This window comes from Zonotrichia albicollis, chromosome 5 (assembly GCF_047830755.1).
Source record: "Zonotrichia albicollis isolate bZonAlb1 chromosome 5, bZonAlb1.hap1, whole genome shotgun sequence".
Classification (NCBI taxonomy): domain Eukaryota; kingdom Metazoa; phylum Chordata; class Aves; order Passeriformes; family Passerellidae; genus Zonotrichia; species Zonotrichia albicollis.
This window is the reverse complement of record NC_133823.1, coordinates 63834277-63859744: the sequence shown is the minus strand read 5'-3', so window position 1 is coordinate 63859744 and position 25468 is coordinate 63834277. Positions and strand designations below refer to the sequence as shown.

General features: G+C 46.2%; 2 protein-coding genes across 2 annotated transcripts in view; both read right to left on the bottom strand.

The window, feature by feature from the left end:
• The window catches only part of SLC4A4 (solute carrier family 4 member 4), a 145609-nt gene extending 134917 nt beyond the window's left edge, over positions 1–10692 (bottom strand). The window contains exons 1-2 of the mRNA XM_074540394.1: positions 10571–10692; positions 6234–6360 (exon numbers count right to left, since the gene is read on the bottom strand). Of these exons, the coding sequence (XP_074396495.1) occupies positions 6234–6244 (11 nt within the window). The 5' untranslated portion in view covers positions 6245–6360; positions 10571–10692. The remainder of the gene's footprint in view (positions 1–6233; positions 6361–10570) is intronic.
• A 6925-nt stretch (positions 10693–17617) lies between these two features.
• Positions 17618–25344, bottom strand: DCK (deoxycytidine kinase). The gene is made up of 7 exons (XM_005492154.3): positions 24222–25344; positions 23420–23538; positions 22816–23009; positions 22043–22190; positions 21059–21174; positions 20497–20596; positions 17618–18847 (listed from the first exon to the last, which is right to left on the bottom strand). The coding sequence occupies exons 1-7, from the start codon at positions 24289–24291 to the stop codon at positions 18821–18823; spliced, it is 774 nt and encodes a 257-aa protein (XP_005492211.1). The 5' UTR covers positions 24292–25344; the 3' UTR covers positions 17618–18820.
• Between the last annotated feature and the right edge of the window lie 124 nt (positions 25345–25468).

The window sequence follows — 25468 nt, the reverse complement described above, 5'->3', positions numbered from 1 at the left end:
CAGATTTCTATGTCCACTGCATCATTGTCATACTATATAATATGGAATAGCCCCCCCAAAATTAGATTTCACACCACCAATATTTACAATTTAATTCTTGCTAAGAAACAAAGGGTGAAACCATTCTTTCTGGCAACAGTATAATCTCAGATAAGGAATATCCCATTCCCCTTCCATCTTCCTTTCTAAGATCTTATGCCATCAGCACACAAAGGGGAAGGAAAGGTACGAACTGTTCAGATACATAAACTCTGTCTTACGGGAGAAGCCCTGGAGCTTCCGACCATGTAAATAAACACCTGACTATTAGAGAAGAGCAAGGACCAGAAACAGGTTCTCTGACACATTTCAAAAATAAACACGGGTGTTCCATCCCCATTATCAGATGTACCTGATCTGAGCCTCAGCAGGGGCCACTTGTCTGAGCAAGCAACATCACAGCTCAGGATGGCAGAGCTCTCATGACCTTTATTGTTATTACTGTTATCAAGGACATCACAAAACACTCTTCCTTGGAAGTGCAGTTTGGCTCTGATTTTCTGCTGGAGGAAGGATTCCATTTTTCCTTTTAATTGTTTATTGTTGTAGGAATCAGTACTTTTAAGGTGTTTCATGTTACAATTTTTCACACAGAAATAGATACTGACTCACTGGAAGAAAACAAAAGCTGAGGAATCTGAAAACAGGGTTCTTGGTGTTCCTACCTACATTCTCCACCACCCCAGCCTACAGATGTGGAATTCTAAGGCCTGGAAGGACTTGGTTCTCATGTTAGGAAACCCTTGCTTTCCACTTAACAGTTACTCTGACCGCATTCAGCCCTTCAAACCAATAAATACAGGGAAACAAGGGGAACTTCCTTCTCCACTGGAAAGAGCAGACTTAGTTCCAGTGCTAAGAAACTGTTGGCTGCCTTTTCCCTCCTGTTAGAAAGCTTCACTTTAAACTCTCAAAAAAACACTGAAGAGACACATTCTCTAAACAAGAAAGTAATTTTTACAAGTGACAAGACAAGGCAAATGGCTTCAGATGGACTCAGGGAAGGGTTAGATATTATAAAGAAGCTGCTCGCTGTGAGGCTGGTGAGGCCCTGGCTGCCCAGAGAAGCTGTGGCTGCTCCATCCTTGGAAGTGTGGAAGTGTCCAAAGCCAGGTTGGACGGGGCTTGGAGCAACCTGGGCTAGTGGAAGGTGTCCCTTGCTTTGAGGGACTGTGAACCATGAAACCAGAGACAGGCCAGGCTGTGTGGCCTCCCAGGTCCCCCCAGTCTGGGGAGCTGCCCCCCTCTGCCATTCAGCAGGACCACTGCCTTGAGCCCCAGCTCAAGACCCAGGTCTGGGTCAGGTCTGGTGTTTCTGTGTGAAGCATGTGCTGACAAATCCAACCCTGCAGGGAGCACCAAGATGTCTGCATTGCCCTAAAACCTTATTTCCATTTTCCACAAGTAACAGAGTGTCACAGATTCATTTTAAGCTGTTTTCCTAGATCTCCTCTAGGTTATTTCCCATTAAATGGTACTAAAGGAGGTGTTAAATGTAGGATGGGATGTAATACACCTTAAATATTTATGGCCTTTGTATTTATTACAGACCTCAGGCCTCCTATACAATATGTGCCAGCATCTCCATTCAATGCCAAACATTATACACATTCCAACAGGAAGAGTTTATACCTACCTCAAGTTAATAAATCAAAATTACCTCATTAGCCTATAGATTTCTGTCTAGTTTAAAGGGGCTTTAGAACACTGTGCAAGGAAGAGAAAATTCCTATTGCTAAGCTGGGGAGTTTATCTACTGAAATAGAGTCAGTAAATAGTACATTAGAGAGAGGCCATTCTGGAATGCAGTTGGCCAGAAATGAAACACCACAATTAGCAGGAAATTCTAATGGTTTGGTGAGAGTGCTCTGCATCACACTTGCAGAAATAGACCTCAGCTTGCATTTAAATGCCAGCCTGATTCTCAAAACCAGGCAGTGCTGATGTCCTCATCATGTAAGTAGATTCAAAGCTAATTCTGAGCAGAGTTAAAAACAGAAAGCAAAAAAATTAGCCATTAGCATGGAAAGTCACTTTCACTGCTGTATTTTTATATTCTGTCTCTACATTTTTGGGCTGCAACTTCATATTAGAAGATATCAGCTGCTGAAAATCAAACTTCAGCACAGCACTCTGTCCTTCCTAAGCCCATCCTGCTGCTCATTCCCTGGAGAGCTTTCTCATGTGGTCTCTTCACTCTTCTTGCAGTCAAAGCTCAGCAAGCAAGCAGGAGTTTGGGCAGAAGAATTTTCCTGCAGCTTACACAGCAGAAAGCCCCAAGTTAACCTTCCCCATGACCCTCCCACGCACCTAGGCAGGGCACAGTTAGACTCTCAGCTATGTGACTTCTATTCACACTTTGCCCAAGTGTTGGCTAATTTGGGAGCACGAGGCCAGCACTGGCAGAAGGAGAGGAACTGTTCAGGGGAGCCAGCAGGTCTGCAGACACCTGCCAGGCAGAAATCCCTGTCCCGCATGGCTGGCATCGTTCCCCTTTTCCGACTTGGGATTAGTATGTCATTTGCGTGCATCAGCTCTTCCCACCCAGCATCTCCAGCAGCTGTCAGAGGCCCTTCCCAGCCCACCAGGCAGATGGCTCTGTGGCTGGGATGCCTATCCAGTGCTAGGCACTGGCACCTGGCAAGTGGCTGGAATCCCTCAGCAGGACTATAATAAGCACAGGGCATGACTAAACCTGAAGTGCTGTTTACTTTTCCAGAGGCATCGTGCCATAACACATATGCCACAAAGAACTTGAAAAAAAATGTGACCCACATCCTCTTTCAATTCCTTACCCCTCTCCCAGCAGCATCTCATCACCCACAGCCAGCAACCCAAGCCCTGGGGAGCTGTTTGGGAGGCAGTTCCTGCTGGGACAGGGAGGCCAGTGTGTGGCCCACGACCAGCACACAACAGGGAGCTCAGCCTCGTTCTGTTCAAATAGCACCAAGCAGGTAGAACTGCTGGGAGCACACTAAAAGCCTCAATAGAGTGACACCTTGCACCATGTTACTGTCTACTTTCAGCTGTGCTGTCAGCCCTCTGGCTACCATTGGCTCCCAATAGTTGTCCCAATAATCCTTGCACAGACATGAATAAGGAAGGCTTTGAATGGTCAGTCAGGAATTTTTAACAAGGACTACCAGGACTGTGAGTTGGAAGGGCAGGGTTAGCTCACCCCTGAATGACAGGGGCCAAACCCGCCACTTGTGACATCCTTGCACTTTTTGCAGCTGTAGGGATCTATTTTTCCTGTTCTTTTTTGCAAGCAGAGGAAACAAAGTGCTGGATGCATAACTGCACCTGAAATGGTACATCTCAGTCAACCCTGAGCCACTCTCAAATTTCTGCAGTAAACACTTCATTTTCTTTGGAAACAAGTCATTTGCAAATATTATCTCAAACTGGTGAACAAAAATAAACAAAGGAGCCAAGTCACAATCCTAAAAGCAAGGTACTCTGACAGGTGATTTTAGAATCCAGAGATCCCACCAGCAGTATCCTAAACCTGTGCCCAAAGTGCTGATGCAACACACACATGCACATGTGTAGGCACATACACACACATCCAAACTCTTTTTATGAGAAGAGCAACCAAGTGAAAACAAAGGAATTTTTCCTTTCTGAACTCACACACTTTATTAAAACTGGATTTTGGAAGCATTCCAATTCTAATTCCTTCCTCTGAAAGAACTCCATGTCTTAAAAATACACAGTATGTCATAAGCACTATTTCACTTGTACTTTTAACTCCTAACCAGGCAGGCAACTACCAAAGGCCCTGTTTTAAATGCATGGTAAAAGGCAGATAAAATGACACAAAATGGTCTGTTTCAGTTTAAGGAAGCCCAACAGTCAAGTCCAACAACACACAATCTTTCTTTTTAAAAAAGCCTTCAGTAGTGAAGGTTTTCAGTAAGTTTTGAAGAGGTGTCCTCCTCTTTTTTACTTATAGAAAGAAGAAAAGGTCAACCCTTAAAGCTATTTCAGACTGTGTGCCTGTAAGCACTAATCATATTAAAATCCCCTCTTGACCAACATCTTTGTCACAAAACTAGGGCAAACACCATTTGGAAATCTTTCTGCTAAAAGCACTTCCCTTCAGGACACAGCTTCAAACCATCACCTACAGCCAAACACAATCACATGACCTTCTCTGACCCCTCACTCCCTGCAACCCCACTCCCAACAGAGTCAGCCTCAGCAATCCTGAGATTTGAACCTTGCAAATCTGCTCCTTCCAGCCAACAACTGGATTGAAGTTGGACCACCCATCTCCATGGGAGGACAGGATCATGTTTCTCTGAAATGCTTCAGTTTTGATGTCAGTAACTACATGAGCTGCACATACATGTAGCATTCTTTCTGGATTTATTATCCCCTTACATCTGCAAAACTGCTGATTTTGGTGAGCAGCTTATTTGCAACCACAAGCATTTGGCTCTGAAAGCTCAGAGCCACCAGTTTAGACCAAATCTTCACCTGGCACCTTCCAGACTTGGGTTTTTCCCACATTGGTGGTGGTCATACCTGTTTGTCCACCTTGATGAAGGTGGTCTCCCATATTCTCACAGCTAATCACACTGCTTGAGTTTTCCCTTCTTTACCAGGAGGTGTGGGTTTCTCATAAAGCAACACAGCATTATCACATGTCACCACCGTGCTGTCAGACTGGAATCCCAGCCCCTTACCTTGTTCAAGGAGTGGACTTCTAGTGGAGCTCCTCGCCGGTACAGGTCAAGCCTCTCAGGTAACCAGTGGTGGCCAACCACAGGACGAGAGCTCCATCCAGTGGCCCCTTCTCCAGCCAACACTTACCAGAGCCGTGAATTCATTTTGTATGCGCCCCTTTGGAGACTTTCAAAAACTCCAAGGTGCTTCAGCTCTCCCAGTTTCCATCACGTAGATAATTTCCCATTAGAAATTGGGCCTTTGTATCAAAGGGGATAAACCCCAACATGGACAGCCAAAACCGATGGTAATTTCTGAAATGTTACAGGTCTCCTGCTTTCAGACAGCACCGAGATTGCTTCCCACAGATACCCATCCCATGTGTATTCTCCTGAGCCCTTCAAGCCATTACTTAATACAGATCATTCCAAGCAAAACTGCTGATGTCTTAGAGCCAGCACACTTCCTCAGCAGCTCCAGAAACCAGAGTGAGAAAGGACAGCAGTGTGACTTTCGGAGCTATCATTGTTTCTACCTCACCGTTTCTGGGACTGTTTTGCTCCAAAGCCTGGAGCAGTGGGACACCTCCTCCCTCCAGAAGGCAAGTCTGCTCTGAGGTCAGCCAGACCTCTCCCTAGTGTATCCTCACAGTGCTCCTGAGAAGGAGTAATGCCAGCTTGCTTCTGCTGTTCCACTTGCTCTAATTTACCTGGGACAAAGTGTTATCTCTCTGATCTTTCTGTGGATGATGTAACAACATGTTGAAGGAAGACAGTGTTAGACTGAATTCCTCCTGGGTGCCTTATAATTAGAAGGCACAGTCAGAACACTGTGGCAATAAGAGAGGTTGGCTTTAAGTAGCTGAGCCAAAAGACAATTTTAAAAAATGGCAGTTGTATAAAAGGCAAAAATAAATACTGTACACTTGTTGTGGAAAGAACTGGCATGACCTCATCTCTAAAGGGATTTAGGTGCTAAATTGCCTCTGCAACCAATTCAAACATTAAAAATTCCTGAGCTTGTGAAGGTAAGTACAGATTTAATAATAAAATGTTCTTTATCTAAAACAAGACTGTTTTAAAAGTCATCTGTAATTAATTGCTGACAGGTCTCTAAGTTAAACCCTTTGTAATAGCAGCAGTGTCCTGTTGTTAACACCACATCTCACAGCTGGCAGGGACCAGTTTTCCCTTTCTTCTGTGGCATTACTCAGGCATGGAACAACCTGAGAGTCTAATCCCACTTTCCCTTAGCTTTGCAGGACCTCAGAGGTTCTTCCCACAAGATATTTTCCCACCAGCCCAGGGCACACTTGCTCAGTCCCATTCCAAAAACACTGGACAATGTCAGTTTACTTTGACACCAGAGAACCAGTTGATATTTTTCCTCTCTTCCCGTCATATAACCATAAGCTACAAGTGCCCAACTAAAATATTAAGTCACGTGTCCTGCTGAAACACACACTGGGTGTGGCTCAGGCAGAAAGATGCACTACAACTGTGGCCATGGACTCCCCCCCTTACCTGTGATGCATTTCTGCTCCTTCCTTGTGCTTCAGGAGAAAGTCCCTTCTCAGCTTCACAGCAATGCACGATGGAGGACTGGGAGAGTCTCAGATACTGCCAGCCATACCAGGAGCTGCAGGGGTGCCTGGAACAAACAAAAGAGATTATTTGTCCTGTGCCCAGATGCCTCTGAAAAGGCCAGGGCCACGCTGCAACAAGAAGAGGACTGTTAGTTGCTGGGTGAAACAGTCAGCAGTGGGGCTGAGCCAGGCTGGACCAGGCTCCAGCTTCCAACATCTCAATTAGCTGTGCAGGCCCTGAGGCTCTGCTGCAGGTGCATTCCCACCAGGACACCAAGACCAGCTTGTTAGCACAGAGCAACAAGGGTTTTTTTCTCTCTGTAGCCAAGGCAGGCAACTGTGGGACTTGAAGAAGGCACTTAGTTGGTTATTGTGACACAAGCTTTCAGCCTTCTGCTCCTGTCCAGCCTTGCTTATCCAGCAAACATCTCTGTCCACTAATGAGTGGAAAAGGGAGGAAGGACTCTCTAGGAGGTAGATAAAATCAGGTGGTTTGACCACTGAGGCTAAGGCTATTTTGGCCATCATTAAAGCATCAGATTAGCGAGTCCATTTCTAAACCACACTCAGGAGAGAAAGGCAAAAGTCAAAGACAAGGCTGCAGTAGGCAGTGAGAACAAGCAAACTGCCCCACAACACACAAACACATCCCCAGAACTGTTAACTTGTGGGCAAGGCTGGGAAGTCCTGAAGCTGAGCACCACAGACAATTCTCAGAAGGACCAGCGTATCAGTACAGGAATGATTTCCAGGAGTTGGCAATGACCTGGGTACAGAGCCAGGCTTTTGACACTACACTGGGTAGTGTAAGGACCCCCCTTCCAAATCTACACAGTAAAACTGGCCTTACATGGGCACTCTGACACCCGCCGGCCCTCAGCCACCTGGGCTGGGCAGGCCAGCCTGTTAGACAGAAAACTCTCAGATAATCTTCCCAAAGAAGAAAGGCAAAACCCAGATCCCGAGTGCTAAGAGATTACACGAACAACAACCATGAGACAGCAAAACCCAAAGCCATAACGAGCTGCAGGGATTGCTGAGCAGTAACTGTGCTGTGTGTGTTACAAAGCAATATTCTGTGTTTGGAATCACTGTGACTGCACACTCTGGCTAGATACTGTGGGCACTTTTTTCCCTAGACACTATTAAACCTTGAAGCTACTCCTAAAACCTATGCAGGATGTGGCAAAATCTGTCAGGAGTTTAGAAGCCCTGCTCCTTTTCAAATCCAAGCATCACTGAGAAAACAGAGTGACAGTTTACAGAGTGAGGTGTCGGGAGAGTGAGGTGACATCTCCTGATGACAGCAGGACATGGGATTAAGCCCCATCACACACAGCCCTCTAGTGAGAGTCAAGAATGGTCCTGGGCTGCACCAGGTTACATTGAGTCAGAGGGAGAAATTAAATGAAGCATGTCAACACAGGCTGCATTTTCCTTCTAGGGCAGATAAGGAGAGTGCTGGAGGGCTCTCAGCAGGGAAAGAGCACAGTTGGCTTCAAAAAGTTGTGAAATCTTTGCCTATTTCTAATCAGTGCCTCAGTGATGGGAAAGAGTGAGCAATCATTCCTGGACTGGGAGGAAAAAATAATTAGCTTTCCCAAATCATTATGGAAAATAAACCCAACAGTAAGTCATACGAAACCACCATCTGCCCAGCAAACCTCAAATGACACAGTAAATTTGGTGAGAATCTCATGAAAGGAAGCTCCTTTTGCTCCTTTCCAGCTAGTACCCAAAGAGCTGGTGGAATTACTGGTGAGTCACCCAAACCCCAGTTACACCAGTTAACCTATAAATATAAGGAAAAAAAATGTGTTGTGAGGAAGGGTTCAGTGAATCTCTTGGCAGATTCCACACTTGGGACCATCACACCATCATTATTTAGATAGAGCCCCTTCACTCCCAGAAGCCAAACTCAATGAACATGTCAAGCAAAGCCACCAAGTCATGGAAAATACAGAAAATACTGGCAGTGGGTAGGTTTGGAAGAGGTATCAGGAAGGAATATATTCTCTCTGGGACTGGGGAGGCACAGGCTGCCCAGATATGCTACGGCTGCCCCATCCCTGGAAGTGTTCTAGGCCAGGCTGGACAAGGCTTGGAACAATCTGGGATAATGAAAGGAACCCAGGGCAGGGGCTGAAAGAAGACGATCTATAAGGTCCCTTCCAATTCACACCATTCCTTGACTCCATGATTCAGGAGGATGGAGTTGCAGAAGAAGATTACAAAGGATGCAAGCTCCCTTTGCAGCAAAAAAGACAAGGAAATTTTTAATTTCTTAGCAAATACAATTGCGTCTAAATAATAAATTCTGTGCCACTAATGTGTGGGAAATTCATTCACTCGAGCCAATCTGTGATCAGCCCCTAGCTCTACTAGAGACTGTTTTGATGTGGCCTGTTCTATCAAAAGAATTCCAGTGTTCAGCAAAGCTACTTTGAAGTTCTTAAATAACCTTTTAATGACTCTCTACTGCCTCCTAACTTTTTCCAGCCACTCAAAAGTCATGTATCACACATCCAGCTTTAAAAAAACAAATAGATGAACACTGATGCCCAATTTAATCAGAACATTGCTGCAAATCCCTGGAGATGAGGTTGTGCAACACGCTGCCAGGGGCAAGGAGCACACTGCTGTGGTAAGCAATTTGTAACAGCAGTCAGGACAAGTGAAGAAATCAGCAGTGGGACTGGGGTGGGGATTTTCACCAGCCTCCAGAAACACTCCTTGCTCTACATGAATTATAACCAAATGCCTTCCTCACAAGGAAGTCATAACACCACTTCCTTTTCTTAGGTAACATCTAAACATGCCCAGTTCTTACCGACAGCAGATAAGCAAAGAGCTCTGGGGTGAAATGGATCTCTAAATACTACAGCAATGCCAGCTTCACAGAGGCTGCTTCTCTCCATGTTATTTATATTTGCAGTATATTTTTCATCTTACTATCCCAACAATACTGGTTTTACATTCCTAGTTCTTTTCTTCCAAAGTAGTAAAAGTCTCCTTGATGCCCCTTCCTGCCAAAGCAGAACCTGCCTGCGGGGTAAAATCAACTTTCTCACAGAAAAGAACTTTAGACACACACTTTTTTGAGCAGCTGAATGGTACGTTAAACATCTCCTGTCTCCATCTCCCAACAGTGACTTGTAAAAACTGAATGCACTTGGGCTCCAAGCCCGCAGAATTCAGTTACCAAGAAGGGAAAAAGGAAGAGAAAAACCACACAACTTGTATCCAAAGGAAAATGCAAGTATTTCAAATTTACGGGTGTCAGAGGAAACTACCACCCTAACTCCTTTCATTAAACATTGACAGAGTGCTCATCTGCATATCTTAATCTCAAGCAAACAAACCCCAGTTTGGAGTCAGGTGTGTTTAGCTGGATTAGAGATCACTTTCCCTCTCACCCCACCTCATTTAGGGCATGAAACAGAGATGAGAGCCTCAAAAACACCATCAGGTTTGGAACTGATGGTCTCTCTCAAGTCCTTTCTCAGCATGTTTTCCTGACTGGGAGATGCTATTAAGAAAACAAATATAAAACCCATAGGCTAACTTGGTGGGTTCCTCTTTGACAATACACTGTGTGCCAGGGGGAAAAGAAAACAACAAACCTTCATTCTCTTACAACATGTGCTTAGCTAAGCCCCAGTTCAAACAGTTGTGCCCAGACCTTGCTCTGGGGGCAAGCCTGCACCACGAGCTCAGCACACCTCCACCTTGCCTGATGCCAGCAAAGGGCTTGTAGGGTGAGCGCAGCCTTTCCTGTTGAAAACTAACTCTTGCTGCAAGAAATTATTCCAGCTTTTCCAGGCAAAACCTGCACTGACAGAAAGAGCTTTTTAACCAAAGCAGCCTGGCCAGCAGAAGACAGAAAACAAAAGAGGCTGCCAAGTTTGTAATGGCCTTATTTACTCGTTAACCTGTTTACTTGGCAGAGAAAAACCATCAGTAGATCCCCTTCAAAGCAGTTCTTATTCACTGGCTCTGTGGGGATGTAAAGACCTGACCCCACAAGCACCAGTGGAGCTTTTCCTACACACACGATCCTCAAGTGGCAGCACTGCCCTGGCTCTAGACAGGGAGCTGATGTGGCAGAGCATGACTGAATTCATCACCACAGTAGGCTCACAGCAAGCCTCCTCAGCCCCATCAGCCATCATCTATGCAGAGCAAAACACCAAACACCTCCCTTGGGAGGTGGCTGGGACATCCAGACCTTCTAGAGAGAAAAGCAACAACATTAAAATTCCTTGAGGGACTTACCCTTGCCTTTGTTCTGCCACTGTTGCTTCCTTACAAGTCCAGCAAGCAGGAGCAAGCACAGAGGTTTTGCTGTGTCACTGGCAAGGCAGGAACTCGGCACCCACCTGCTCTCTGAGTGCTGAACCTTTGGCAATCACTCAAGGTAACAGGTTAGCAGCACGGAACATTCCTAACCTCCACTCTGTCCCTCTTCCCTTCCATCAGATACGGCTGGGAAACTCCACACACTGCAACAGCTCTTCAGGCATGTCTTCAGGCGACATTTCCCACCTCTCAGTATAATTGTCAGCTACAGAAAAACAGGTCTGTTTTTATCCTTCCCTCCTTTAGAAACAACAAAAACCCCTTACTGCTGAGCAGACCTTGCAGCATTGTACTTCCAAACCTGGAAGTAAAATTCCATCAATCAATTCACTCCCAAAGTCTATAAACCTGCTTGGTCCAGTCCCTGCTCACCCCATTCCCTCAGCACGTTATGTGACGTACTCTGCTGTATTCAGGTCACTGCCTGCTCCCACCCCTCACTCGGGCATTCCAGTGAGACACACTGCAGTTCAAAGCAAGAGTTCCATCTAAGCTAACTTCAAGGGTCAAAGGATTTGCAAAAGCTAACAGAGAAAGCTCTCAGAAAGCTGACATCAGTTCCATAAAATCATCTCACTCCTGTAAAAATGGTCTAGTGCAACACTAAGAACTAGTAGCCCACAGGTTTCAAATTTGACAGTTAACCTGGGCCTCTAAAAAAAGCTGAGAACCCTCATTTTGACTATGAGGGACCAAAAACCCCCACGCTGTGGATGGGAATCTCCTGTGGTCACTGTGCAAAGCAGATGCACTGATGCAATGCTGCTGTTGGATGACAGCAATGGGCCCAGCACACACTGCTGCAGGAGCAGAACCAGAGTTTGTGACCCTGCTGGAGGACAACCCTGCCAGCCCCAGCCCATGTGTCCAAGCCACCCCAGCCTTCTTTCCCAAGTGGATTGTGCACAACAGATCTTCATGGATTCTATTTAGAAAGAGCCTACCTCAAAGCCACCCTGCAAGTACCTCAGCCTCACCCCAGATTAGAGCTGCACTGCTTCCTGTAAGGACTCAAAGTTCCCCATCTCTATGATCTGTTTTCTTGGTTTGATTTCTGTGGAACTACTTTGAAAATGAAGCTTCAGTAATGAACATGAGCCAAAGATCCAGTCCAAGGCATCTCATTCTCATATCCTGCCAGATGAGTAAAACTGTATGAGCTGTATCAGAAGAGAATCAGCTCTACCATATGAGCATCTCCCCGTCCAACATCTGTCTCATTGAGAAGTCTATTTCCCTTAACATCTATCTCAACCTCTGTTCTTTAATAAGCAGCAACTGACAATTTCTCTCTAGCTCCTGCCATCCTCCCCAGCCACTTCCACAGCAGCTAAAAGGTTAAAAATACAGCCCAGCTCTCAAGGCACACCTTGCTATCAGCAGTACAGGTGCTGCTGTGACTCATGGTTACAACAACAACATGTCCAAGACCTCACACTGTCAGGCAGTCACCACTGGAACCAAGGACTCGCAACTACTGACGGTTTGGGTATTATTTCAGATTAAAGTTCATTTTTACAAACAGACCACAGTCCCCTTAAAAGTAAACCCCCAGTAATAACAAAACCTTAAGCCAAACTACATACTGTAATTTTTTAACCAGATCAGACAGGACACTGAAAGGTTTTGGGTGTTGTACTGCCAAAAAAAACAAACAAAAGTCCCCAAACAAAACATCCTGAAACCAAGGAGCAGAAGCGGAAAGCAGTACTTACATGAAGAGGCTGAGAATTCTAGGGTCTACATTGAATTTCAAGACTTAAAGTGCTTCCTACTGAAAGAAAAGATCATTCAAGGGACATTCTATTCCAGCCAGCAGGAAATGTTGTAGGACAGATCTAATCCCCTACACAAATGTCTTCCAGGACCTGAAGCAACTACAGTTACCCAAGACAAGGATCAGAATGGGAACGGCCAGTACTTGGCTAAATATCCAGGCTCAGAGATGGGAAGATGAAATGACAGCACAGTGCAGGTATCCCCATCCAACACAGGTGCCAGTGTATGGAAATGAAATGCAAAGGCTCAGCCCATGGGCAGCGGCTGATAGACCAGGAAGGAGAACTGCCTTATATTCCAGCACCAGAGACAAGCAGAGGAGATGAGAAAAACAAAAACACCTCAAAGGCAGCACAGAAAATGCGGAGACAGAAAATTCATGACAAAAGTGGCTAAAGGGAGGGTTCCACAGAAGGGCTTTGAAAGCTCCAGAGATCTTCAGCCCGTGCTGCACAACAAGCAAACACAATTGCTACATTTCCAGCAGTGCTTTCTGACCTCCTGCCAACATGATCCCAGCTGGGTTGTACCGGCGATCCCAGAAGCAATGCTAACAGCAGTCATTAAAGCCAACAGTGCAACCACAGGCTGGAGGTGTCCTCATCTGAGGGCAACTGGCAAGTACAGACCGTCAATAAAACATGAAATGCAGATGCATTATCACTTTGAGTGTATCATGGGTGAGCAACCTTGGGCCAAAAGGAAATTTTCAGACAGGAAAAGCTAGTGATTCATCTCCGGCATGGACAAATTCCATCAGTCCCACTGCAGGCACAGGCTAAGTCTAAGTCACTAAGAGATCTCAACAAAGGCCATTATTTACATACCTAAATAACAGCAAGCGTGTATCACAGGAGTTAAAGCATGCAGGACAGCCGTGACACTTGGCAAATACACTGAGAATTCCTTCTGAGAGTGTACCGTGCCATAGCATCCCCAAAGCTCAGTGCCACCTATCCTAAAATGCTGAACAGGCTGGGAAGCCACCAGCAGAGGAACAACTGCTGTCACACTGTTCTTCCAGGAAAAGGCTCGTCCTGTGCACAAGCCGTGGTTATGTCAAAGGGGAAGAGTAAACCTCAGCAGGAAAGAGTTGAACTGTGAGATGAATCTGTTTTCCGCAGCTGAAGGTCTAAGAATAGCAGGGGCACTCATTAGCCATAAAAACCTGAGTGTAAGTGCATGTACAACAGCACGAGGAACGCTGACAATGGAGTGCCTGATGGCTCCCAGCCTCAGGGAATTTCCCTTCACTCTTTAACAGCTCAGACTGCTCAGTTCCACAGAACAGAGCTATATTCCTGAACCAGACTGGTTAAAGCAGCATGAGCTGCACCAAAACCCCCACTGGAAAAAGCTCTTCAGCCAGTTGACATGAGCCCACTCTCAAGACAACACACAGCAGAGACAGCAAAGAAACTTTGGCAAGGACAAGCACACCTGGAAAACCTACACAACTACACTGGACGATTGCAGGAAATGCTCGGGAAAGCAGCACCACTGCAGATCAGCAGTGAGACCTAAAAAGCCACGTCCTGCTCTTTGTGACTGCAGGCGCTCTCCTCACGAGGCACAGCACAGGCAGGACACAGGTGACTGACCAACAAGGCAGTCAATGACCTGAGGCCACCGTGCTGGGCTGAGGGCTCGGGGTAAAGGCCATGAGTCGCAGCGAGGACAAGACCAAAGGTGCAGTGGAGGCTCAGCAGAGAACAGCTATGGCTTCAGCAAAGCAGTGCAGGCAAAGCTGAAGGGAACAATGAGAAAAGAGGACACAGTCAGCACACATCCATAGCTGGTGCTGAAACCAGGAGGAGGTAGGAAAAGCCCCGGCAAGCAGATGGGTTAACTCAGCAGAATTACTCAGAGAAGAGGACTAGAAGACCCAAGACAGCCAAGAGAAGCAGGGCAGAAGCCACACACTCAAGAAGGCTGTCAGAGTCAAACGCTGCAACACTGGCTTTAACTTGTCTGTTACAACTTGTATGAGATCATGTTTCTAGCAGTTATTAAAAGACAAGTCACAACAACTTAGAAGGAAATTGGAAAGAAAAGCTCAAAATACAGGACAGGAGAAAGCACAGGATGTCCTCTGAAAAGAGCTGCAGTGGCAATATTTTGTAAATAACTCCCAGAAACCAACAGCTTTTTTCCAAGCCAGGCAGTACGAGCCAACAAACATCCATGGTGCAAGCTGGACAACCTTGACTTCCTGGAGATCATATATGGCATGTCCAGCCTGCCCAGGACATTGTGAAGAGCAGTCAGCAGAAATCCAAGAAGTGAGCAATAGCCTGCAATCTCATTCAGCCTCAATCTTATCTACGCTGCTCTCATATTCTCTATTCCTATGGACTGAAACTCAGACCCAAGAAGAAAAGTCACCTGCATACAAGAGCCTCCAGTCTGGGCTCTGAGCATTCCAATATACCCACCTAAGTTAAAATAAATCCCTGCACTGCTTACTCCCAGTGTGGAGTCCACACTCCTTGTCACCACTGGATTTCAACTGGCATTCTGGAGAGGCACCCCCAGTTCAGGTTGCTTTGGCACAGTAAGCACTGTGCATAGGCTCAGTTAGCAGAGCTGCCAGGTGTTTTACTTGGCAGCAGGCTGCCAGCATCAGCCCTGCTGGGGGCTGAGTGCGGGTGAGAGCTCAGCCCTGAAGGCTGCCATGGCTCAGACCCAGTGGGATTAGCGTTATCCATGTGCTAATGTTCACTCCCAGCACATCAACAGCTGGTGGCTGCACGAAGGCCTTCTGGTGACCAAACCCCTGCCATTAGCTCAGCCTTTTCTAGTCATTCACTTAATCCAGCAGGGTTTGCTCTACTCTGCTCCCTCCTGCCAGAGAGCAAGACTGATCTCACTCCGTGCACTGTTTATCCTCAGGCCGAGTGAGGGACTGTGACCTCTTCCTTCTTCACCTTTTCCACAGCCATTCACTGTTAAAGCGCAACGCTCCTCTTGCAGCCAGCCCAGCGACTGAGACACAATGACCTCCAGTGGCAGATTCCTGCATGCATTTCTCCCCTTTATCACTAGCCTACAGGGACTGCAGCACACTTTTGCCATCAGTTTGTATTTCAAAACCAAACTTCTCCTAAGTTTCCTTTCCTCACTAACAGTTACAGCTTTCATTTTCCTAGGTGAATTAACACAGTTAATATTGCACCGATGGCTTTTAATATCTTTTAAAGCAAATAAATAACTTCCATTGGCCATGAATCTGGGCCAATGGCATCAGAAGATCACAGAGCAAAACCTAAAACCAGGCCTGCCTTCCATTATTTAACAGCACACTTCAGACCTACAAAACAGCACATCCATTTTAACAAATGCCTTCTCCCGGGCTCCTGAAGGCATGGGGAGATATCAATATTTTAAAGACAAAAAGAGTGAAGCTAAAAGTGATTTATTTACTCACAGTCATGCAGAGAGTCTAAACAGGAGCTGGAAAAACCACCTGGTGGCCCATATGCTTGGTGATGCTGAAACCTCTTGGCAAGAGCACTTGCACACTGTGTTTTCCTAAGATACACCTCATTACTGCTGCAAACACACAGACTTCTCTGGGCTAGGCACAACAGGTCACAGTCAGTTTCTCCTGGGTCATTTTTATTTCACAAAGATTCCTGAGGATCTAATTATTAGAAAAAGAGCAAAACCAATTCAATACTTACCACATTTATACACAATTCATTATGAAGTCTGCTTAAATAAACAGAAAACAGTACTAATAAGTAACTGGGACCAAATTATAGAAAATTAGGTTCTACCTACAAAACTGGTAGCTGCTTTAAGAAGCACCTAGAGATGATAATATGAATTTAAGTAAACTTAGAAGAGAACTTAAAGTCCACTATACAGAAAACAGCCACAAGGACTGAGAATAAAATGAGGCAGTATTCAGACTATTACTCACACAGGTACTTACATCACAATCAAAACTCTACTAATCAACTAATACTTCAATCTGTTTTTGAACTGGAAAAAAACCAGCATCCCAATTTTTTTCTTGATCTTGATCTTTGCTTAAAACAAGCAAACATTCCTAGGCAATTCCATCAGAGTATCTCTTATCCAAGGGAAGAGAAAGGGACACAATACCCAAAGGCTGAAAAACAATCCTCACCAAACAGCAGACACCACTTCAGAAACTTTTCGCATCTCTAAGAGGCAAAAGCCAACACAACAATCCTGGTTTGTGGTAGCCTGGGAATAGATGCAAGCAAAGGAAATACTGACAGGTTCTGAAGGCTGAGGCACTGCTGGAGCTGAGGTCTGAGCCGAGGCACAGGCAGACCAGTCTCAGGCCATCTCTGCTGCTGTCTGTCCTACATGCAAATAACTGCAGCTTCGTGCGCTTCAGGCCAGCCACTTGCAGATCCCGCAGGAGCTGGGGGGCCAGTGGGGCGTGTGTTTGGGCTTTGGTATTGTTTTTTCTCCGCAGCAATTAAAAATATTCTTATAATTGGTCATGACTTTGCTCCTTCCAACTCAAACTTGGCAGGCGGAGATTTTGCAAAGCTTTCTGGAACGGGCTGCAGATAATCTGCCACAGAATTTCTGTGTGCTCTCTGTGATGGGTTTCAAAAGAAGTCTTTATTAGAACTCAGACATGTTTACTTCCTCGCAACAAGCACTGTCATTCCAATTCCTGTAATTAAATCCATAATTTTGACAGCTGAAACTGTAGAAATAATTGCACTGTTAGTCAAAATAAGTTGTTACTGTTCAGACTCTTGCCAAGAATGCTTTAAAAGCTTGTACTATGTGTGTCAAGTAAATCTGAACTGAATCTTCATCCATTCCACCTCACTTCCTTTCTGGAGCAAAGATCTCAAAATCTTTCCTTTTACTGTGCAACCTTCAAGTCCTGCACAAGATTTTCTGCCAGACTACTGCTAGTTTCCATACAACATAAATATTACACAACGCTCTTGTACTGAGCACCGTCACACACGATGCACCTTTATGTAATCCTGTGTCTCTGTCCCGTGAGTTCATTTCCCACAGGTGAAAAAAAAAAGTGAAGTCAGTTTCGCAGAAATCTGAGAGAACTTTTTTACAACAAATACACCTATTGTACCAGTATTACAAACAAGCAATCCACAGTATTACTTCTTTTATGAGACAAGAAGCCAACGCTATTAAGCAATAAAAAAAAGTCTTTCCAATCACTTTTATTTTTCAGCCAGTGGTTAGGGAATACCAGCACAACTCCAGCCATAAAGGAAGAAATCTCATCTCCAGCAAGCAGGTAGCAGAAGCACCACAGTGGACAATGAAAAGCTTTACAATAAAATTTTGCCTTCAAAAGCTGAATGTGCACTCAGAAGTGTTCAAAGCAGAACAAGGCAGCTCACAAAACCTAGCACTTGAGATGGGCAACCTGAAGTTTGTTTTCTGCACCTGGAACAAGAGGCTCAGGCAGCAGCTACTCCACACAGGTCTGCAGGTGAGACTGAAAAACCTACTTCCAACAGTGCAGGATCTGGGATAAGCACCCAGAAGGGTCAGTGAACACATGGAGCAGCTGGAACAAAGGCAGGAAGCCACCTCTCACATCCCTAATGCAATTATGGGATGGTTCAGCAACACGTCATTTACAGATGGAGGCCATTTGCAAAATGCCCTTCTGCCCAGTGCAGTGCCTAGCAAGCAAACATATTCCTCTCTAGGAGAAAAGGACTGACCAGCAACACACACAGCACTCTTTTTGGAAAAGCTAATAAAAATTGGTAAAACAAAAAGCCTCAAATATCCTAGTTTGCAGTGCATAACAGAAGTAGGTATAAAAATTCATTTGCTATATAGGGAATTTCAGTCACATCTGGCTTTAATTCAGTGTATTCTACAAAGAACTTCTTCTATGAAAAGCATCAGGAAACATTTTTGTGTACCTTAAACCATAAAATTCTAGGTTATCATAAAATGCCCTCAGCAGCAAAAATGGTTTTTACCTTTAACTTCCTGGGAACAAGAAAACATCCATTACAAATCCATGTGGCTAAAAAAACAATGAAGAAATCTAAAAACCAGCTACCTTCTTCAAAATTAAACAGTAGTTGGGCACAAAATAAATTAAATACACCTACAAAATACTCTACAACTCATTGGTCTGATCAAAAACTGGCATGGCATTTGGCAATGCTTAGAATCCCTGTCTCTTCAGAATCTGTGCATGTCACTTCACATAATACTGAACAGACATACCCATTTATTTAATAATTCCCCTATTCCCAAAGTTTATTTGTTCCTCACAACCAAATCACCAGGACTGAGTCTTGCCTCTCCAGAGGCCTCCTATAAAAGAAGGAAGAAGCTGCACTTGGAATCACACAGAAGTTTGGAATGGTTTGACTGTCTGCACTTCAAAGAGGATTACAACGTGCTCAAAAATTCCTTGACCTGCAAAGAGAAACAAATATTGTCAATCACACTAAGTGTTTATCAACAGAAATAGGTAGCAAGTATATTTACCTCTCCTCTGCTTTATGTTTTGCTACAACCTAAAGAAACAGGGAAAAAGCAGCTCTGGCTCAGCCATGCCATTACCTGTCCACCAAGACCATTTCCAGACATGGTACCTGTAATTCAGCAGATGCAGGGATGGTGGGATGATGCTCACCCCTCTTGCAGTCCTGAACTAGAGCCCTCTGTCCCAAAGGACTGCATTACAAGCAGGTGTCACCCAGACAGGAGGAGGATAATGGCCACCTCAAAAGAGCTGTCATTTGGAAACCATGGAGTCACACCCACTGCCTGCACACCAGCTGGATGTGACAGTGCTGAACAACCACGGGCACCTATCCAGGATGTCCCCTGGAACCTGAGTCTGGCAAAGAAATAATGAAGCAATACCTACCTAAACCATGCTGCTCAGAGAAAATCCAATACTGGAGATCAATGCCAAGCTCACAACTCTTGCCTTTAAGTTTCAGGAACATCCCAGGAATTAGGCTGTGATACAGCCTGAAATGGGAGCATTTTCCTCTGCCCACTCAAGCCAGGCTACTCCACAAAAGGAATTCTTTTCTAGAGGACATGATGCTTTTCTTTTGGCAAAGGCTCTCCTACACAAAGCCCATCTGTAAATATTCTGTCCAAATTCTTGATGTGAAATGGAAACAGATCTTGGATCACACTTTCCGAGTGTGACCCTTCCCTTCCCAAGTCAGGGCTCAAAGAGGTGGGGAAAAAAAGGTCAAATCCCTTCCTGTAGAGAAGGGAACGCGTAACTGTGCCAAGACTAACTTGAAAGGCACCACAAGAAAGCCAAGCTCTGCTTCAGAGAGTAGCACCAGTAATCCTGCATGAAAAACCCCGTCAGGATTTACACACCAGGCACAGTTTCAGGATGAGCATCACAACAGAGGGAAGAAGAAGGAACGCAGGGGTGTCCCCACAGAGCACACACCAAAGCCCGATGTACCCAGCCTCATCAAGTGTACCTCTTCCCTGGCTCCATTTAGGAAATGCCAAAAAATAGGACCAACACAGGGCATAGGCTGTTGTCAGATAACCGGATGGCTACCCCAGAGAAAACTCCTGCAAAATCCATACTAAGTTGCCCGAGCTGGGCCTTATCTTGTGCAGATGGGAAGCAGGCTCCCTCCACAGCTGCCATCTCTGGTCATTCCATCGATTAACAAGCTCAACCAGGAAGACTGGTTTTAATCAGGTGAACACTTCCACTTCTGGGTGGATCAATGGAGATCAAAGGACAAAGCTGCTTTTCTTGTGAAGGAACACATAATTTCTGAAGAATGGAAAAACATGGGCAAACCACTGCTGAGGTCTGTAAGCCATTGCCGCTACCCCGATCAAAGTCAAGTTGTCCTTGCTTGACTCCCACTGGGATTCAAGTACCGAACACCTGAGCAGTTAAATGATAAAAGTTTGTCCTAGCTTTAAAATATGCATTGCCATAGGCTGTTAAGCTCTTCCTTACCTGAGTGGAACTCTGTGACTTAGGTATTTTAGCAGGATTATCAGAGTGTAAAGTGTATTTCTAGAGCAACGTGAATCATCAGTTTGTGCTGCCTGTGAAATTTTACCTTTTCGATCATGTCATCATATTCGTCCTTTTTGCCTTTGAAGTCTTTGTTAACATCGAGCGTTAAAATCGGAATTTCCTGCAGATAGTCAAAATCTGTTCTGTATTGGGAGAGGAACAAAGCAAATATTAACAGCTGGAGATAAAGCAGAGAGCAGTCAAATCCCTGTCAGCATTTCCATTTTTAAGAATCCCCCAAGAAGAACTGCAATGATAAATTGCAGCCAGGAATTCTGAATTTACAGCACGCTCCTGGGATACAGCAGTGATTCACAGACATTGTGCTCCCCCAGCACCGAATGGAATAACAGCACTCTGTGTGCTACAGCCAGCTCAGCTGAAGCCTCTGCTGCTCAGAGCTCTGCGTGAAGAGAACTTGGAGCATGCTGCAATTATAAACGCGCTGGAAAGACACTACTCCTGAGAAAACACTGATAGAAATGTGCCTGCAGTTCAGATTTTCACATCATAAGAGAAGCAGAAGTTTCACTGGTAGAAAAAGCCCCACAGAACACCCTTACAAAGATTTACCCATCCTCAAGGAATCACTCAGCAAACCCTACCGCAGTGTCCTGTGCTGGAGCCAACTTTCATGCTTGTAGTGAAGCTTCTCCAGATATTCAATGGGGATTTCTTGTTCTTCATCTCTTCCACGCAAGTAAATCCTATTCAAGCATTTCTAAAGGCAAAAGACAGTAAATAAAAATAAATAAATTGCTGTATTGCATGCAAAAAGCACAGAAATATCCAAATTAAAAACAATCAAATGTTTAAAATCATTTGTTCCCATCCTGAGTGCACCTAAAGCCTCAACAAGCCAAAACTGTTTAAGTGTTGTACTTTGTTGTTTAAATATACATTCTTTTCTTAAATAAAAACCAAAAAGCCCTCAAAGTTACTCCCACGTGTTACGTTCCAGTTTTTTCCAACCATAACAAAACTGAAGGCATGGAAGCTGGAAACAAGGAAATATCAAAGTGATCTGTAAGTTCATTAGAGCTCTTTTAATCTCATGTTTTTCTCTTGTTGAAGCTAATTTCACACTCAAAGGAGGTATTTTGTTCTCTCCTTTTAAACAAATAGTGGATGGCCCAAGATCAAAGCAGGGTCATAAGGCCTCGCACACAGGGTGTGCTTTCACCTGGCTTAGCTCCAGCTCCCCAGGTGTAGGGGCGTCAGAGAGCATCCTCACATCACTGGAAACTATTGTACCCATTCCCTGTACAGCTATAATCCCGATGTAACAGCTATTCCTGCAGGGATTTTGTACTTTCCTGGAGCCGCTTGCTTTATTCCAGTGGTATTTTCTGGTTTACTGTTCTCATGTATTCTGGTTTTAAAATGAGAAGATCATTACCATCACAGCTGACTTTAATACACACAGTCTACATTCGAAAGAACCTTTTTTTAAGTACTTCCAGAGCTAGTCACAGCTCAAGCACTGCAGCCTCCAGGGGCAAAGCACAGCCTGAGCTGAGCTCTACCCATGAGGGGCAAGGCCCAGCACACAGAGTTGGTTTTGGTGCTGTCACATTCATACCCCTCACCTCAGGAGTGGCTCGGAGATAAATGATCCCATCCAGCGCCAGCCTTGAGCCAAACTGTTTGTTCATCCAGTCGTGCCAGTCCTGGTAAATTGTCCACTCAGTCTCATTCATGCAGTCAGACTCGTACAAATTAGCAGCAAAGATGTACCTGTGGACATTGAAGAGATGGAAACAAAATTTCCTCAGACACCCCCGGTTTGCCTCAAATACAGTAACTGGAGAAGAAGCTGAGTGGTGACACTGCAGCATCTCTGAGGATCCCCTGGAGTGGAATAAACAGCTGGTATTGTCCTCCTAGAGCTGTGTGCATGAAGACCACACACCTTTGCAGGAATAACCCACAGAACACAGCTGGCTTGTACACCGGGTGATTTATTTACAATAAATTAAAACACACTAATTTTTGCAATATATTACAACAGGGGGAGCACCTGAGGACTATGGGATGGGATACAGTTATCAGGTTTCACCTTCTGAATCCAGAAACACAGGATGGGGCATTTATTTAGACATTTTCCTGTTCACCATAAACTAAAGCACGAGGAGTTCCACCTCAACACGAGGAATGAGGGTAGCCAAGCAGCAGCACAGCTGCTTAGGGAGGACACTGAGTGTCCCTCTGGAAGCATTTCAAGCATATGGATGCGCTCCTCTGCCACCTGCTCAGGGAGACCCTTCCTTAGTTGGGGGTTTGGACTGCAGAGCTCCCTTCCAACCTTGGGAAGGGATTTGACTTGGGAGAATTTCCCCTGGAGGGCTGCAGCCCCACGTACCTGTCGCTGTAGACGGAGCGCTCGAAGAACACCACGGGGTTCTGGGCGCTGCCAGGCTTGCGGTCCAGGGCGCGGAGCTGTGCCCGGATCCTGCTGAGGCACGCGTACGTCTGGAAGGTGAAGGCCCAGCGCTCCGGCTTCTCGTACATCATGCGCAGCACGTTCCCGCCACTCCGCTGCGACGTGCTCAGCTCCTGGGCCCAGGGGAAAACAAACACACTGCTGCCTGATCCTGGGAAACGCAGCCGAGCAGAAGGCAGCAGCAACCCATGCCCGGTCAGTTTCACACTGAGCTCACCAAAATGCACCCTGCTCTTTGCCAGGTCTAACCAAGATCTCCGGTCCCTCAAAAGCCACCTGCACGGGAAGTCGTGGCTGGATTACCAATGGAATTACAGTAAAAAGAATAATAAAAATCCCACCTTAACACCAAGTGAGCAGCAGCTACTACTTTCAGATATTACATCCAAGAGGAACTCAGACCTTGTAAAAGCAATCAGCAAAAGTGTTGCTATCACACAGAGTCTGAAAAACACCCACTCCGTTGGACACGCTGGTGTGCTGACATCAGAGATTCGTTTGACTTCTTTTTCCCCTCTTTTACCTCACAGTCGTCTCCAGAGCTTTGCTGGACATTGCACCATCTAGCTACAGGCTCGGGAACCACTTCCCACTCCTCATTGGCTTGTTTCAGAATGTTCACAAAGGTGGATTTCCCTGCAGCTGTAGGAGAAGTATCCAGGAACAACTTCAGTGAGAAACCACCCACAGCACTGTTATTTAAGTAGTGTTCAACTCTGCCTTGCACCTCCGTAAACCACTCTCCCACACCCACCGTGAGGCAGACCACTTAATGGAGCAACAGGGTTTTTCTTTATCTGAATTTAAACAGGTTTGACAAGAGACACCTGGTGATACTTTGAGGTGTGCGGTGCAGGGCCAGGAGCGGGATTCAGAGATCCGTATGGAACCCTCCCAGCTCGGGAAATTCCGTGATTCTGGGTGCTTTACACCACAAACGGGAAAGACGTGGGGAAAACCTTACCAGTTAAAAAACTCTAACAGAAAGCTTTTTTAATTTCCCTGTTGCCCCGCTCTGCCGTAGTGGAAGCCCTCAGACAAGGGAAAGGGGGGAAAGGGGGAGAAAAAAAGGGGGTAAAGTGGGAAAAGGGCAAAGAGGGGAATGAGGGATGGAAGGGAAGAGGTAAGGAAGAAGCGGAAGGCAGGAAAAAAAAGAAAAAAAGACAGGAAGAAAGCAGGCAGGGGTGAAGAGTCCTCAGAGCTGAGCCTCTCCCGGACACGGCCGAAAGCACCGAGCGCCGCGGAAGCCGCCTCTCCCTCCAGCCCTCGCCAACTCCCCGTTCCCCATATCCCTTTCCCCGCGCAGGCAGGAGGCGCCGACTCACCGATGTTGCCCTCCACGGCGACCTTCTTGATGCGGCCGTCGGGCCTGCCGCGCTTGGGCGGGGTGGCCATGGCGGCCTCAGGGGGCGCCTGAGGGGGCGCGAGACGCGGCCTGAGGGGGCGCGAGAGCCGGACCCGGACCCGCGCGCGCCGCCTTCAAATTTGGCGCGCGCCGCCTTTAAATTTGGCCGGGGGTGCCGCTGACGTCATCGGCTCGCGCCCGCAGCGGAGTGCATCGGTGGCGCCGGGAGCTGCTCGCGCTGTCAGCGCGCGGGGACGAAGGGAACGGGAAAGGGGGACAAAGGCACCCGCCGGTCACCGAATGCCTTCAAAACCCCTCCGGGAATGGCCTGGCACTGGCACGAGAGCTGGTTCTAAGGACATCGCCGGCACTTGAACTTAGGGGGCTGTTACTGAAAATCATTGGGAAGACATAGCCAACTTCAGGAAGGAGATCTTTGCTTCAGGCTGGAATTCTTTACTTCAGGAAGGCAGGGCCTGGCACAGGGTGCCCAGAGCAGCTGTGGCTGCCCCTTGATCCCTGGAAGTGCCCAAGGCCAGGCTGGACAGGGCCTAGAGCAGCCTGGGATAGTGGGAGCCGTCCCTTGTTGTCATTATATTGCAAGAGTTCTATTGCCATTACACTGCAAGGGTTCCACATCGCTAGAGTTTGGTACCTCCTGGATGTTTCTGGTAGGCAGCTCCTCTAAGCGCTGACTCTTCCTTCTTCTTACAGCAACCGACTCCAGATCCCCTCAACCAACCAACCAACCAACCCACTCTTTTATAACACTTTTCTTATTATTGGCTACAGCTGTGGCCTGTTAAAGTCAGGCCTGCTCCTAATCTTTAATAATTAACCCGGCTGCAACTCTTTAGGGATACTACCTTTATTTACTTATATTCTATCCCCCTACATCCCTGCACATGGGAGATAGAGGCTGGAATGGGATGGGCTGTAAGGTCCCTTCCAAACCAAACCAATGTGGGATTCTATCAAAGCCTAAAACCTCCCTAAGAGACACCGAACCCAAAGAGAACCGAGGAAAATGGGGAAAAAACCCTGAGCCAAAGGGATGGGTGCCAGCAGCAAGGCAGTTATGGCCCTGAGCTGCTGGGCAGGGCCAAAAGTGGAGTCTGCTGCACCTCCTGTGGCACCAACCAGCCAACAGCACCGTTGGGTGTGTCCTGGTCACACATGTCCAATAGAGAGGGGAGGGGAAAAATCAATTTCCAACGAGGAGAACGA